The 13024-nt window shown below is 53.4% G+C and overlaps 1 protein-coding gene across 4 annotated transcripts in view; it reads left to right on the forward strand.

The window, feature by feature from the left end:
• Window positions 1-13024, forward strand: part of MYH7B (myosin heavy chain 7B) — a 41845-nt gene that overhangs the window by 12112 nt on the left and 16709 nt on the right. The window contains exons 5-14 of one of the 4 annotated variants that reach the window (XM_082746151.1): window positions 3771-3870; window positions 6147-6311; window positions 7574-7680; window positions 7871-8014; window positions 8412-8568; window positions 8873-8900; window positions 9947-10043; window positions 12329-12352; window positions 12535-12627; window positions 12752-12815. In XM_082746151.1, coding sequence (XP_082602277.1) covers window positions 6221-6311; window positions 7574-7680; window positions 7871-8014; window positions 8412-8568; window positions 8873-8900; window positions 9947-10043; window positions 12329-12352; window positions 12535-12627; window positions 12752-12815 — 805 coding nt within the window. In that variant the 5' untranslated portion in view covers window positions 3771-3870; window positions 6147-6220. The other 3 variants (XM_082746150.1, XM_082746153.1, XM_082746152.1) reach the window with 3 other exon arrangements.

Here is a 13024-nt window from a genome sequence, read left to right on the forward strand (position 1 = left end):
ACTCCCACCAAATGCTGACAACACTGAGACTGATGGGGAGTATGGACAGAGATGGAGAACTCTCCAGACAGTGAGGGCCTAAGGCAATGATTGAACTCAGGGATGTGGCAGATCAGAGCCCCGGACCACTTCAGTCCAGCACAGGGCTTTCTGTCCATCCCTTTATCTCTAGGAGGCTACACATGTACAGTTGTCTCTGCGACCGCTGTACCCCAGATTCTTTGAGGGCAGTCTGAGGTTCTCTTGGGAGTGATCTGGGAGTGAAAAGGGAGAGTTTGGGCTGTTGGGTGTAGTCCTAGCTCTCATTCACTATGTGATCTTGGACAAGGATCTGTCTCTTCCTCTCTGCCTCAGTTTCCCTAGCTGTTCAATGCGAGAGTTGGTTTGTGGGATCACTAAAGTGTGCTTTCATCCTCTGATGTCTGTTAGGACATTTCCCCTCACGTGTCTCACCTCATTCCCTCTTGGTGCTGCCGAAGCTACAGTCCCCTCCTTTGTTTGCCCTTTGTGAGGATGGGGGACAGCTGTTCCCCCCCTCCCCCTCCCCCTCCAGTAACCTTTTAGCCCTAAATCCACTCTGAGGCATCCCTCCTCCGGATAAACAGCCCTGATGCCTTTTGGCAGCCCTCATCCTATTTTCTGCTCAAGCATCAGAGCTGGGGCCCACTTGGGCCCTCTGCAGCTGCCCAGGGCCCCAGGAAGGGGACAAGCCTTGGGCAAGCAGGGGCACCCCAGGCCCCTCTTGAGGGCCTCACCCCTTCGCGTTTGGACCATTATGGCAGCCGCCTCCTAAGTCAGTCTTCCTGCCACCGGTGTCGCCCCTTCAGTCCGTCCTCCGCAGCAGCTGCCACAGGGATCTTGTGGACACATAAATCTGACCACGCTGTCAGATGTCCTTGCTCAGAGCTCTTTGATGAGAAACACGAAATACAAATGCCTTTGATGGCTTCCCAGCTCCTTCAGGAGAAAGCGCCAAACCCTGATCTGGCTTCTGAAGCCCTTCACAGTCTAGTCCCAACTGTTCTGTCCGGAGGCCCCTCCCTGTGGGGCTGCCCCAGCCTTGGAGTCTGGGTTCCTGTTCTGCATCCCCTCTCCCTTCCCTTCGGTGACCTCCTCTCACCGGGACGGCCAGGGCCTCTCACCGGGATGGCCAGGGCCTCCTTACTGTTTCCAGTCCATTCTCCAGACGGCGGCAGGGGCGGTCAGCACTCAGTCTCCAACCACTTCTTCTCCTGTCCGGACAGCTTTCCGTTGTACTTGCTGGAAGGTTCAGAGTCCCTTCCAAGTCCTAGAGGACTCTTGGCAACCCAGCCCCTGACTGCCTGGGTCACCTCACCTTATAAAACCCTCCCCCATCCCTGCTCCAGGGACCCTAGTGTGGTGTCAGGGCCTCAAATGCACCAAGTCGTTTTCCACCTCTTTTGTAGTTTCCACGGCTTTTGTAGTAACTGTTCCTTCTGCTCAGAATATTCCTCCTCTGGCTCTTTCCAGTCCTCTCAGGTCTCACCTTGAATGTCCCCTCTTCAGAGACCCTCCCTGACCACCCTGAATCGCACCAGCCCCCAACTCTCCACCGAGTTACTGTGGGCTCTTCATAGCATGTGTCAGGATCCTTAATTCCCTTGGAAAACATGACTTGCTTGTTTATCGACGGCTGCTCTGTGAGGGAATGGGATGGGGCCTTGTTGTCATGGCCCTCTCCTTGCCCGACTGGGTGTCGGACTTGCCCTTGTCCTTCAGACTCCTCCATTCTGACACCTCCTCTGGGTGTGTTTTCTTTTTTTTTTTTTTTTTAAAGATTTTTTATTTATTTATTTGACAGAGAGAAATCACAAGTAGACGGAGAGGCAGGCAGAGAGAGAGGAGGAAGCAGGCTCCCTGCTGAGCAGAGAGCCCGTTGCGGGGCTCGATCCCAGGACCCTGAGATCATGACCTGAGCCGAAGGCAGCGGCTTAACCCACTGAGCCACCCAGGCGCCCCTGGGTGTGTTTTCTTTCCTGGACAATGAGGATTGTGTTCCCGTCCTAGACACAGAAAAGAAGCTGCCAGAAGCATGTTGAATTGGCTGAAGTAGCATTTTAACCCAGTCTTTTGATAATCTTTATCAAAGAAGGACTTCTAGGCACTGAGGTATGTTGGTGACAGATGCATTTCTGACGGGGATGGGTCCCAAATCACATCCTCTTGGTCTCCGTATCTGCCCTTGCTTTTCCTAACACTCCGTACCCCCAGTGGCTAGAAGAGCAGAAGCCAGAGAGGCCCGAGGTCCGATGTCCCTTTTGGGCTTTGCCGCATCAGCTCATTGCTCATGGAAATCTCCCCCAAACAGCCCTGGCTCCGTGGCTACCTCCAGTTCTGGCTGCTACTGAGCTGTGAGCTCCAGGACTCATGGCAACTGTTGATTGATACCTTCGATAGAAACTGGGGACACCTGGTCCCCCGATGTCCAGCTTGGCCCCAGCTCCCCTATATCCCAAGACTGTGTATCCCTATCTTTGGCCACTTTGCTCTCTACCCTGGATCTTGCCCTTCCTTTCCAACTCTGTTCCTAGCCAGGCCCAAGGTTCCCTGGCTCTGCTGTAGGATTGTAGGTAGGGGACTTCCAGCATTGTCACCTTGAAAGGCAGCAATAGACCCTCAACCTAGGGAAATCGGAGCCGCCTAGGTCTGGGGGCCTAGGAGCACTGAGGCTGGAGTACCTCCTTGACAGTCCTTCCTAGCACTATCAGCACCTTAATAAAGTCCCTTGAGAAGTGTGGTTCTCAGAGTGATTTCTGGAGAGAGTCCCTACAGCTGAGGTGGCTGGACATACTGAAAGCCAGGCCGTGGGTGCCCCAGCGGCCCCCATGTGGTTCTCACCATGACTGCTTTCTCCTTTGCTGGCACCCGCAGCGGGGGGCGGGTGGGGCGGGTAGAGCACTCACCTTGGGGGTGGGGTCCCAGAGTCTGGCCCGGGCTCCCTCCGTCCCCATCAGGGCCTCCATGTCCTCAGCTCAGCTGAGGGTCTAGATGGGATGATTTCCCTCTCAGGCTTGATGTTCTGATTTCTCATGCCCTGCTGTCTTTAATTGGAGAGAGGGGAAAGCAGAGGTGAGGGGGATATAAAAGATACAGGAAAGTACAGAGAACAATTAACAAAGCATTGTACACATTTTGTCGTATTTGCCTCAAGTCTTCTGCCCCTGGATTCTAGCACTCCAGGGCTCTAGTGACCCCAGTTTTAACACTCCAGGATTGTAAACCAAGGTGCATACATGTCTTGGCTTGGTACTCCTAATCTTGGGAAGTACAGGCAGGAAGAAGGACTTTGGACTGTCTACAGTAGCTATTCTGTGGGTGAGTTAGTTGGGATGAGAAGGTGATTATGAAGAGATGAAGCTTCCGGTGGTTCTAGAATCCTAGGGTCCTAAAGTCGGAGCAGCTGAGGTTACCCAGTCTAAAGCTGCAAGCCCTGTGCCCCCTGTGCATGGTTCCTCACTGCTGTCGGCAGGCTCATTTTCTTCTCGGCAGCCTCCTCCATTGCTGACTGGCTCTAAGGATGCGAGAGCCCCTTTCTGTGTGTGTATCCCAACCGCTCCCTTATAACCACCCCGTGGGCCTGCTTTGAGTCCACCACAAACCACACAGGCTCCCTCTGCTCCCAGACAGCTCTTCACGTACAGAAGTTCAGTTGCATATTTATGTCCTTGCAGATCGTGGCAGTTGGTGCCTCTCTCGGGTGCATTCTGGATCTCCCCAGTGCTTTGTCATTTTTGTCTGCGTCATCTCAGCAGGATGGCGGGCCCCGAGCAGTAGAAGCAAACCTACAGGGCAATGCCAGACCCATTTCTTCTGGATGGTTTCTCAGCCCCAGGTGTATACACTGAGCAGGTAATTCTAGAATTCAGACCCACATCGTATTTGGTATAAACTAGGCTCATTAGAGGTTCTGATTCTCCAGGCTAATTCGATTGCTGGGGCCCGAGAAAAGAAACCTTCTGTCTGAGCATCTCCGAACAGCACGTAGGGTTTCCCCACCTCCTGAGCTTCCTATAAATTGCTCAAGCATAGCCCCTTTGTCTCTGACCCCATGAGAGTACAACCCTATAATCTTAAACTGTCCATCAAGTTCAGTTCTTACACTCATTCAGCAAAGATTTACTGACTTTCTTCTATGGGCAGATGCTCCGTAAGGTACTGGGGGACATAGACCAAGCTCTTGCCCTTTGGTTGGCACAAAGACTGGGAAACAGTCTAAACATCACCCAAAGGAGACCTGTATCATTTCATATCATGGAATCTCTGTAGGATATGTTTCAGAAAGGGTCTGGGCGTTTGTAATTTTAACAGATACTGCCAAATCTGGCCATGCATTTTAAACATACTTTGCCTATAACACACAAGCAATAAAATACGTACATCTTCCACGCACAGCTCTTTTAGTTTCACAGGGTGAACATACCTGTGTACCACCCCCCCCACTTCTGTTATCAGTCTTTAGTGTTTCCTGCATTCCAGAGGCTTCTCTCGTGCCTTATTCCTTCATTACTGTCCCCCAAAGGACCCCTCTTCCACTTTTGTCAACCTGCATTAGTTTCACCAGCTTTGAACTACATACGGTGGAAAATGTATCCTTGAAATTATTTCTATATATTTTATTTATTTTTTTAAGATTTTATTTATTTATTTGACAGACAGAGATCACAAATAGGCAGAGAGAGAGAGGAGGATGCAGGCTCCCCGCTAAGCAGAGAGCCCGATGCAGGGCTCAATCCCAGGACCCTGGGATCATGACCTGAGCCCAAGGCAGAGGCTTTAACCCACTGAGCCATCCAGGTGCCCCATTTTCTATATATTTTATAGAGTATAGATATGTCCATGTATTTGGAATCGGTGGCCAGTTGGTATGGAGGATTTCTCTGTGGGAGCTCAGCCTGACATCTGGTTGGACTCCTGGCTCTGCACCTGTGTGCTTCTACATGTCCACTGTCTCAGGTTCCAGGATCCTTTGATTCTCTGACTCTGAAATTCTGTGGTGTCACCAGGTCCTGAATGGGGTGATGGACAGGAGAGCCTGGAAGTGGCCTGGTGTATCCCGAAGCCCATCTAAAACAGACTGAACGCCAGTGTGCTCAACCCTTGGTGAGAGTGGGGTGCAGGAGGGGGCCGAGAGTGAGAACTTGGTGTCCTGGGAATCGTGAATATCTCCTAAGTGTTCTGATTTCCTCATTTTGCTTTCTCTTCAGCCAAATTACTCTTTCATGCCTGTGGTCCCTGGTCTAGTTTTCTTCATGTATGATTTCCCTAGGGGACCCCAGGGAGATGGGGTAGAGGTGGGGAAGAAAGACACCACATCCCATATTGGAGAGGGATGTCTCACTCTCTCTGCTTCTCTTTTTGTTCAGGTCTCTGCTGTGGCATATCTGTGAGACTTGCCGGTGATTTCTTTTCTCTGGGCCTCAGTTTCTCTGGATGTATCAAGAGGGTTGTGCCAAATGGCCCCAAAAGGCATTCTGTGGTTTCCTCTCTGAGTCTCCTTGCTCTCTGTTTCTGGGGGTATGAGTCTTTTTCTGGATGGATCAGAGTCCCTGTGACTCAGTTTCTCTCTTGGAGCTCCTCGGTTCTCTCAGATGTCTCCTGGCTTTGTCCCTGCCCCTTTGGTCTCTGAATCCCAGCCTCCCTATCACTTAGTAATACTGAGTGTCTCTCTCTGCTTTTGTGATCCCATGACAATGGGAGGTAAAAATAGCCCAGGGGCTGTGCTGGTAGAGATAAAAGGGAATTTGCCTTTTGTGTCCTGTGGCCAGGCTGGGGGGGCTGTAACACGTGGAGATTGCTGACATAGCTCTCCTCCGCTGACCTTGACGGTGGCAATAAAAGGGGGTGGCGCAGCTCCCAGCCCTCACCGTAGTGCTGAGGTGGGTGATCAGGGCTGAAGTTGGAACCAAGGGCTGAGGGTCCCCATGGGTGGGCAAGAGTCTCTGTATCCGCGGGAAGGATGCTCTGGTGTTTGAGTGTGTGTGTGTGTGTGTGTATTGGGGGCTCACCAGGGAGGCTGAGATGGGGACCCCCAGGGAATCGCTGAGTATTAGGCCTTTTGGGTTTTGAATCATGTCCCAGTTTGGGGCCCCGGGGCCCTTAGTTCCTCCGTTGCTGCCATCTTCCAGTGCCTGATGCCTTGGACTGCCTTGAACCTCCAAAATTTTTAGTCCCTCGTCCTCTACCTCTCCGTGCCACCACCATGATGGATGTCAGTGAACTTGGGGAGTCTGCCCGGTACCTCCGCCAGAACTACCAGGACCTGATGAAGGTGCACACTGTCCCATGGGATGGTAAGTGAAGGCAGGAGAGCACAGCCACAGTGTAGCCCTTACGAACTCAGAACGGGAGTGGGGAGGGGTGGTGGCACTGAGCTCAGGGCTGAAGGAGCACTCTGGCATGACCGCTTTAGCCCTGGCCCTTTGCCTCAGAGTCCAGGGTCCTAAGGCTACGTTCTCAGAGACCCTGTGTGCATTACGCATGTTTGTGAGCAAGCCTCGGTTTGCTCCTCTGTAAAATGGGACCGTATTCCCTGTCTTCCGGAGCAGCAGGCTGTGGCTGGAGCCCGAGGCCTCCAAGATGAGAGCAACTGTTATGGATGTAGGCTGGTGTCCATAAAACCTGTGCTTTTTTAACCTGAGTTATTTTTAGTGCTTTCTATAGAGCCAAAGACAGGAATAAAGACTACTATTTATGACTTGGTTTGCTCATAGGACAATAATAACAATAGGCAATGTGTACCAAGTGCTTATTTTGTGTCAGGCTGAGTGGATGACTTCCCATGCATCATCTCAACAACCTGGGGAGGGGTGGGGACCAGGGCCAAAGCCAGCTTCATGGGCGTGCAAGCTCTGCTGCTGAAGGGCCTCCTGCTTGATTTAACACTCTGGAATCACCATCTTGAAATTCGTAATAATTTTTTCAACAAAGGACCTGCATTTTAACACCAGGGCCTGCAAGTTATGTAGCTGGTCCTGACTAAGGCACTTGGCTAGAAGTAGCAGGACAGGGAACAGAATCCGGCTGTCTGCAATCTCAGTCCATGCCTTTAACCACCGTGACATAGGGGTTCCCTGAAGCTTGGGGACCAGCTGGCCAGGTAAGACACGGAATTAGAAGAAGTGGGTTTGAGTTTTCAGCAAAACGGGGGAGGAAGAACCTAGAATTATGTTCCTGATGTTGAGGGCTGCTCCGTATGGGACCTCAGGAGATGCCCATAATATTTTGCCTTGGAGGCAACAGACCCAGGAGAAAGGGATTTTCCCAAGGTCGCAGGGTAGATAAGGCAAAAACCGGAATCTGAACCCAAGTGGGTGGTAAGAGACTGTTAACTCAGTCAGGGAAGCCCTCTGAAGAGATCCCGGTAGACTCTCCCTGCTCTACCCTTCCAGGATCCTGGGTGTGGAAGGATCTTCTCTGTCTATTCCCTGCATCCTGGCAGAGGGGCTCATGGGAGGGGCATAGCTCTATTGACATGGCTTGGGAACTGCAGCTGGGCCCCCAGCCCCAGATGTGCCTCAGCCTTCTCAAGCCCCAATGTTCTCCCCCCAACCAGGGAAGAAGAGGGTCTGGGTACCGGATGAACAGGATGCCTATGTGGAGGCCGAGATCAAGTCGGAGGCTACTGGGGGCAGAGTCAATGTGGAGACCAAAGACCAAAAGGTTTGGCTCCCCTCTTTTGGGATTAGCTTCTCTGTCTCCTGGGGTGCAGCACCTTACTAGCTGGAGCTAGCAAACTTAATGAAATGAGGTGGGGGGTTGCACAGGGGTAAGAGGTTGAGGTTAGTCGGCTCCTGCCGGTCTGCCACCCCACCCTGTGTTAAGGCTTCCCACGATATGGCCGCCCGGACAGGTGCTGATGGTGCGTGAAGCAGAGCTGCAGCCCATGAACCCGCCCCGCTTCGACTTGTTGGAGGACATGGCCATGATGACGCACCTCAACGAGGCGGCAGTGCTGCACAACCTGCGCCAGCGTTATGCTCGCTGGATGATCTACGTGAGCCACGGTCCGGGCTGCGGGCGGCGGGGGTGGGGCCACAGAGGTAGGGGCGGGGCTAGGGGAAGAGCCCGTGCGCTGTGGGGACTGGGCCACGGGGGAAGGGGCGGGGCTAAGGGTGGGACAGGGTGATGTCATGGCCCTGGGGAGGCGGGGCTCCAGGCGGGGGCGGGGCTAAAGGGGGATCGGCTCCTGGAGTGCAGGGGCGGAGCTGGAGCTAGAGGCTTGGAGTGGCAATGTGGAGGTGGGGCCTCGGGCTGCGGGCCGGAGTGAGGGCTGGGGCGGGCACGGACAGCCGCTTGGGGCATGTTGCTGGGGCCAGGGAAGGTTTCTTGAGGGCTGGGGCCGGAGGGTAGGAACTTGGCCTTCAATAACCCACCTTACATTCTCTCCTCAGACGTACTCGGGCCTCTTCTGTGTCACCATCAACCCCTACAAATGGCTCCCGGTGTACACGGCCTCCGTAGTGGCTGCTTACAAGGGAAAGCGCCGCTCGGAGGCCCCACCCCACATATATGCAGTGGCAGATAACGCCTACAATGACATGCTGCGCAGTAAGAGCCGCTTGGACTCCTTTCCCTCACCCAAGACCTCTACCCCCAATCCAGGGAGGCCCCTGTAAAGGACCCCTTCCCCTCCACGTGTACTGCTTCCCTTTTGATGCTGCTGGACACTCCCAGCATAGCGTTCTGTCTTTCCAAGTGGGAGCTGGTCACAGTCTGGATGATCCCACTTGGTCCTTCCCTTTTTGGCCCTGGGTGGTGGAGGGCCTGCCCCAGGGCCATGGATATACAGTGTTGCACCTGTGACTGGTTCCCTACCTTGGCTAACTTCTCTATCTCCTACCCTTTCCTCCAGACCGAGAGAACCAGTCCATGCTGATCACGTGAGTGTGGGGCTCTGGGGGTGTGGTGGGAAGTGCTGGCAACCTGGCAAGAGGGGAGTGGAACTAAAATCATTTCCCAGGGTTGATTTCCAAAGCACTTAGGGCAGGCCCTCTACCACCTGGAGCTGGTATCCAAGCTAAATTAGAGCATATTCTCTGTCCCCTTTCTGGGCAGATGCATTATGGGGTAGTGGACAGGGAAGGGATCCCCAAGCACTGGAGTGATCACCAGCCCTGATACTCCCTCCCCACCAGGACCTGGAATTGCTCCTGCCCCCCTTGATCTTTCGAAAATTTTGAAAAATTATGGTTCTGACTCGATGGGAGGGAGGAGATGACTTTCCCTTTCCTCCTTACAGTCTCCTTACCTCTGAATCTTATTTTGATTTTTCATTTGCACCTATGAGAAAGTGGTAGAATTCATACATGCCAAGTTCATGCCAAGCCAGTATGAACATTGTGTGTGAGTGTGTGTGCATGCAGTCTGGTGGTTAAAAGCAAGACCTGTAAAACCAGAAGGATCTGGGTTCAAGTTCTCACACATCCATTTTGTGCTGGTACCCTTGGGCCCCTGAGTCCCATAAGTAAAACTGAACAATCCTACCTACCTACTATGCAGAGCTATAAGGAGTCAGCCCTGGCACACAGCACAGACATTTACATAACTTCCCTGAGTCCTATTTCCTTACCCATAAAATAGGGGCTGTGATGATGCCTGCTTTACGGGGTTTCTAAGGTGTCAACGAGCCAGTGCAGGTAAAGCTCTTGGTCCAGTGTCTGGCACCGACGTTAGGGCTCAGTAGACAGTGGCATCATCAAGTGTGTTCTCATCTCACACAGGTGTTCTGCCCTGACTTGCTTTATAAACCCTTAGCACCTCCGAGGGTTGATCTGTCCCTGGAGGGTCTTCAGTGGGGGGTCCTGAGTTGGGAGCTGGGTGGGGAGAAGTAGAATGTGGCCCTGATTGTGGGGTGAGGTGTTGGGGGGGGTGAGGGGAATTTGAGTGGCCAGATGGGCTTTGGTGACTCATGTTTGTGTCGTCTAAGCGGAGAGTCGGGGGCCGGTAAGACGGTTAACACCAAGCGGGTCATTCAGTACTTTGCCATCGTCGCTGCCCTGGGAGACGGGCCGGGCAAGAAGGCCGTAAGACTCGCCCACACGGGCGCTGCTCCCCACTCTCTCCACTGCTTCTCACTGTTTCTCTTTTCTTTTTCTTTCTTCTTCTTTTTTTTTTTTCTTTAATTCCTTTTTAGAAAGTTGATCCCCCAGAGCCTCCAGCCCTGCCTGAGCCTCCCACCCCGGTGGCAGACTCTGGCCTGAGCAAGGCTTGACCAAGAGAGAGGCTGTGACCGCCTCTTCTACACCGTGGGACCCAATTCTGGGCGTGCCTCAGTGGCCCCACCTGTAACACAGAGGGGCAGGACCACAGCTGTTCCTAAACTTTTTATGTAATTTTCCCTTCCCTTCTTATTTTTGAAAGTTTACCAAATAGGCAGCTTTTAACTCCGAGGTGGTGGTTTTCTTGGTTTTCGTGCACCAAAGACAGTTACCTGCTGTCAACCAAAAAGCAGGCTGATGGAGCCTAACCAGAGCCAGGGCCACTTGGCAGACCCAACAGCCAGGGTCAGGGGGTGGTTTCTCACGCTGTGATTTCTGTATGGATTTTTGAAATTTCTGAAATAATGGGGGACCAATGTTTTATTTTTGTTTTCCGGGTATAACATTCATTCTTAGCCTCCAGGGCCAGCTGTTCAGAGCTCTGTGTGTGCTCGTCCACCCCCAAAACGGGCTGCCTTTTCTTTCCAGAAGCCCAAGGCCACCTCCTACTCAGCACCCACTCCTGGTCCTGTTAAGCCTTGCTTTATTCTGGGGCATTTTTCTTTCTTCTTTTTCTTTTCCCTTTTTTTTTTTTTTCCCCATTTAAAGTTGTTTTTCTTTTTACCTTTTCCTTTTTCCCCCCCATTTGATTTTCTTGCTTTTGTTTTTTTGTTTTTCCTTTCACTTTTGTTTTTTATTTTTATTTTTATTTTTTTTGGTGTGGTGGTGGTTGTTTTTGGTGTTTTGTTTTTGCTGTTGACTTTTTGGTGCTCTTTGCTCCTTCCCTTCCCCACCCCCGTTTTTGAACCCCCCTACCCGACAGTGTCTCTGAGGATGCTGCAGAAAGTTGGGGCTTGGTCCAGTAACGGAAGGGAGGGCAGGAAGAGGCCAGAGCTGGCAGGGGTGCAGCTGGGTGGGTGGGGGGAGACATGAGCTCTGCAAGGTGGTGTGTGGGGCTGTCAGGCAAGGGAGTTTGTGGGAAGAAAGGCTGGCTCAGAGGGTCCATGGATGCTGGAACTTAAGAAGCTTTATCAATCCCCTTCCCTTGGCCCCCAATTTGACTACATCTGCCATAGAGAACCCTGTTCAAAAGGCCCCAATGTGAGTGTGGGGGACGGATCTCGGAAGGAGGGGTTCTTGCCACTTGCCTCCAGCCTTGGTTCCCCCAGCAGTGTCTTTGGCGGGGGGGATTTTTAAGTCTTGGGCTCCCTGGAGGTGAGTGAATAGCCAGAGTCCCTTGGCCGCCTGGCACCTGGCATTCCAGAACCCACCCTTTCCTTCCTCTCCCTTTCTTCCCAGACTGCAGGGAGCCAGGGTGGGGAAGGGAAAGAAGGGGACATGGGCAGAAGACAAGATTGAGGCTGGGAGAGGAAGGGAGGAAGATCCCCTCAATTCAGCCGGTCCCTCTAGATGAGAGGTGCGGTGGCTGTGGTGTCAGAGACAGGACGCCTGGGCTCAGTTCCTGCCCTGTCCCTCACTTAACTGTGTGGCCCGGAGGTCACTTTCCTGCTCTGAGTCTTAGTTTCCTCATTTGTGACTTAGGGCTCATAATATGCACCTGCCAGGGCCATCTTGTCTAATAATCTACGGGCAATTAATTGCGTGATGGGGATGCAGCAGCTCATCCCAGGACAAAGGAGAAGTGTGAGGAGAGCTCTTACTGAGGGAGGTGAGGGGGGAGAAGGTTCCAGCCAGAAGGGGGCTCCTCTAGCCTCAGAGCACAGGGAATCCTTCCTGAGAAGGGGGCATTTGAGCTGGGCTCTGAAGGGGAGGAGATTTTAGTCAGGAAGCCCTTGGGCTTTTGGGGCAGGGGCTGCTTCTTGGAGTGGAAAATGAAGGGATATGAAAGAGACTAGAAACAGAGCTGGGGGAGGGGAAGGGCTGCAAGCAGGAGACCCTGAGACACAGCCCCTTGCTTCTGGCCGCTGGCCGGGGCCAGGCTCCTTCCCACTTTCTAGCATTTCTCCTTCTAACGGTGCTGACAGGGTTGGGGAGGGGCGTGGGGGTTACATGCTGGGGTGACTAATGTTCACTGTCCCGCTAACCACTGCCGCCCCCACCCACCAGCCCGCTGAGACTGCATACTTTCTCATGTTGTCTTCTCTCTGCAGCAATTTCCGGCCACGAAGACTGGGGTAAGTATAGGGCCAGGGGCGGTGGGGCAGGCAGTGATAATGAGGCCCTAGGGATCCCTCTTACCCCCCCCCCCCCACCCAAGAGATTGTCCAGTTTGGGCCGAACCCCAGCACCGTTGGGCCCCTCGGTCTCCCATTCAGGGACACTGGGGCTGACAGACCCCTCACACTGCTGTCACCAGGGCACCCTCGAGGATCAAATCATCGAGGCTAACCCTGCCATGGAGGCTTTTGGCAATGCCAAGACCCTGCGGAATGACAACTCATCCCGCTTTGTGAGTGGCCACGGCGGGGGAGGGGGTGGGGTTGGCAGCAGGGAGATGGGGGTGGTGGGAGCTTTCAGCAGCCAGTGCCCGGCAGATGCCTGGGTCCCCGCTGAGCCTGCCCCTCTGCCCGCAGGGCAAGTTCATCCGTATTCACTTCGGCCCCTCTGGGAAGCTGGCATCCGCCGATATTGACAGCTGTGAGTCTCGGGGAGGGTGGGAGGGGGTGGCGAAGGGGGCGGAGGCCTGGGTCTTTCCGCTCAGACTGAGCAGCCATCCTCAAGTCCTGGGGCTCCCACCTGTTCCAGGCACTTCTCTCCATCCCCTGGCCACTGCCCAGTCCTACCCACTCTCACCTGGATCGTTCCACCCGCTTCTGTAAGGTCTCCCAGCCTCCACTCCTTGCTTG

Source organism: Mustela nivalis (assembly GCF_964662115.1).
Source record: "Mustela nivalis genome assembly, chromosome: 8".
Lineage (NCBI taxonomy): Eukaryota > Metazoa > Chordata > Mammalia > Carnivora > Mustelidae > Mustela > Mustela nivalis.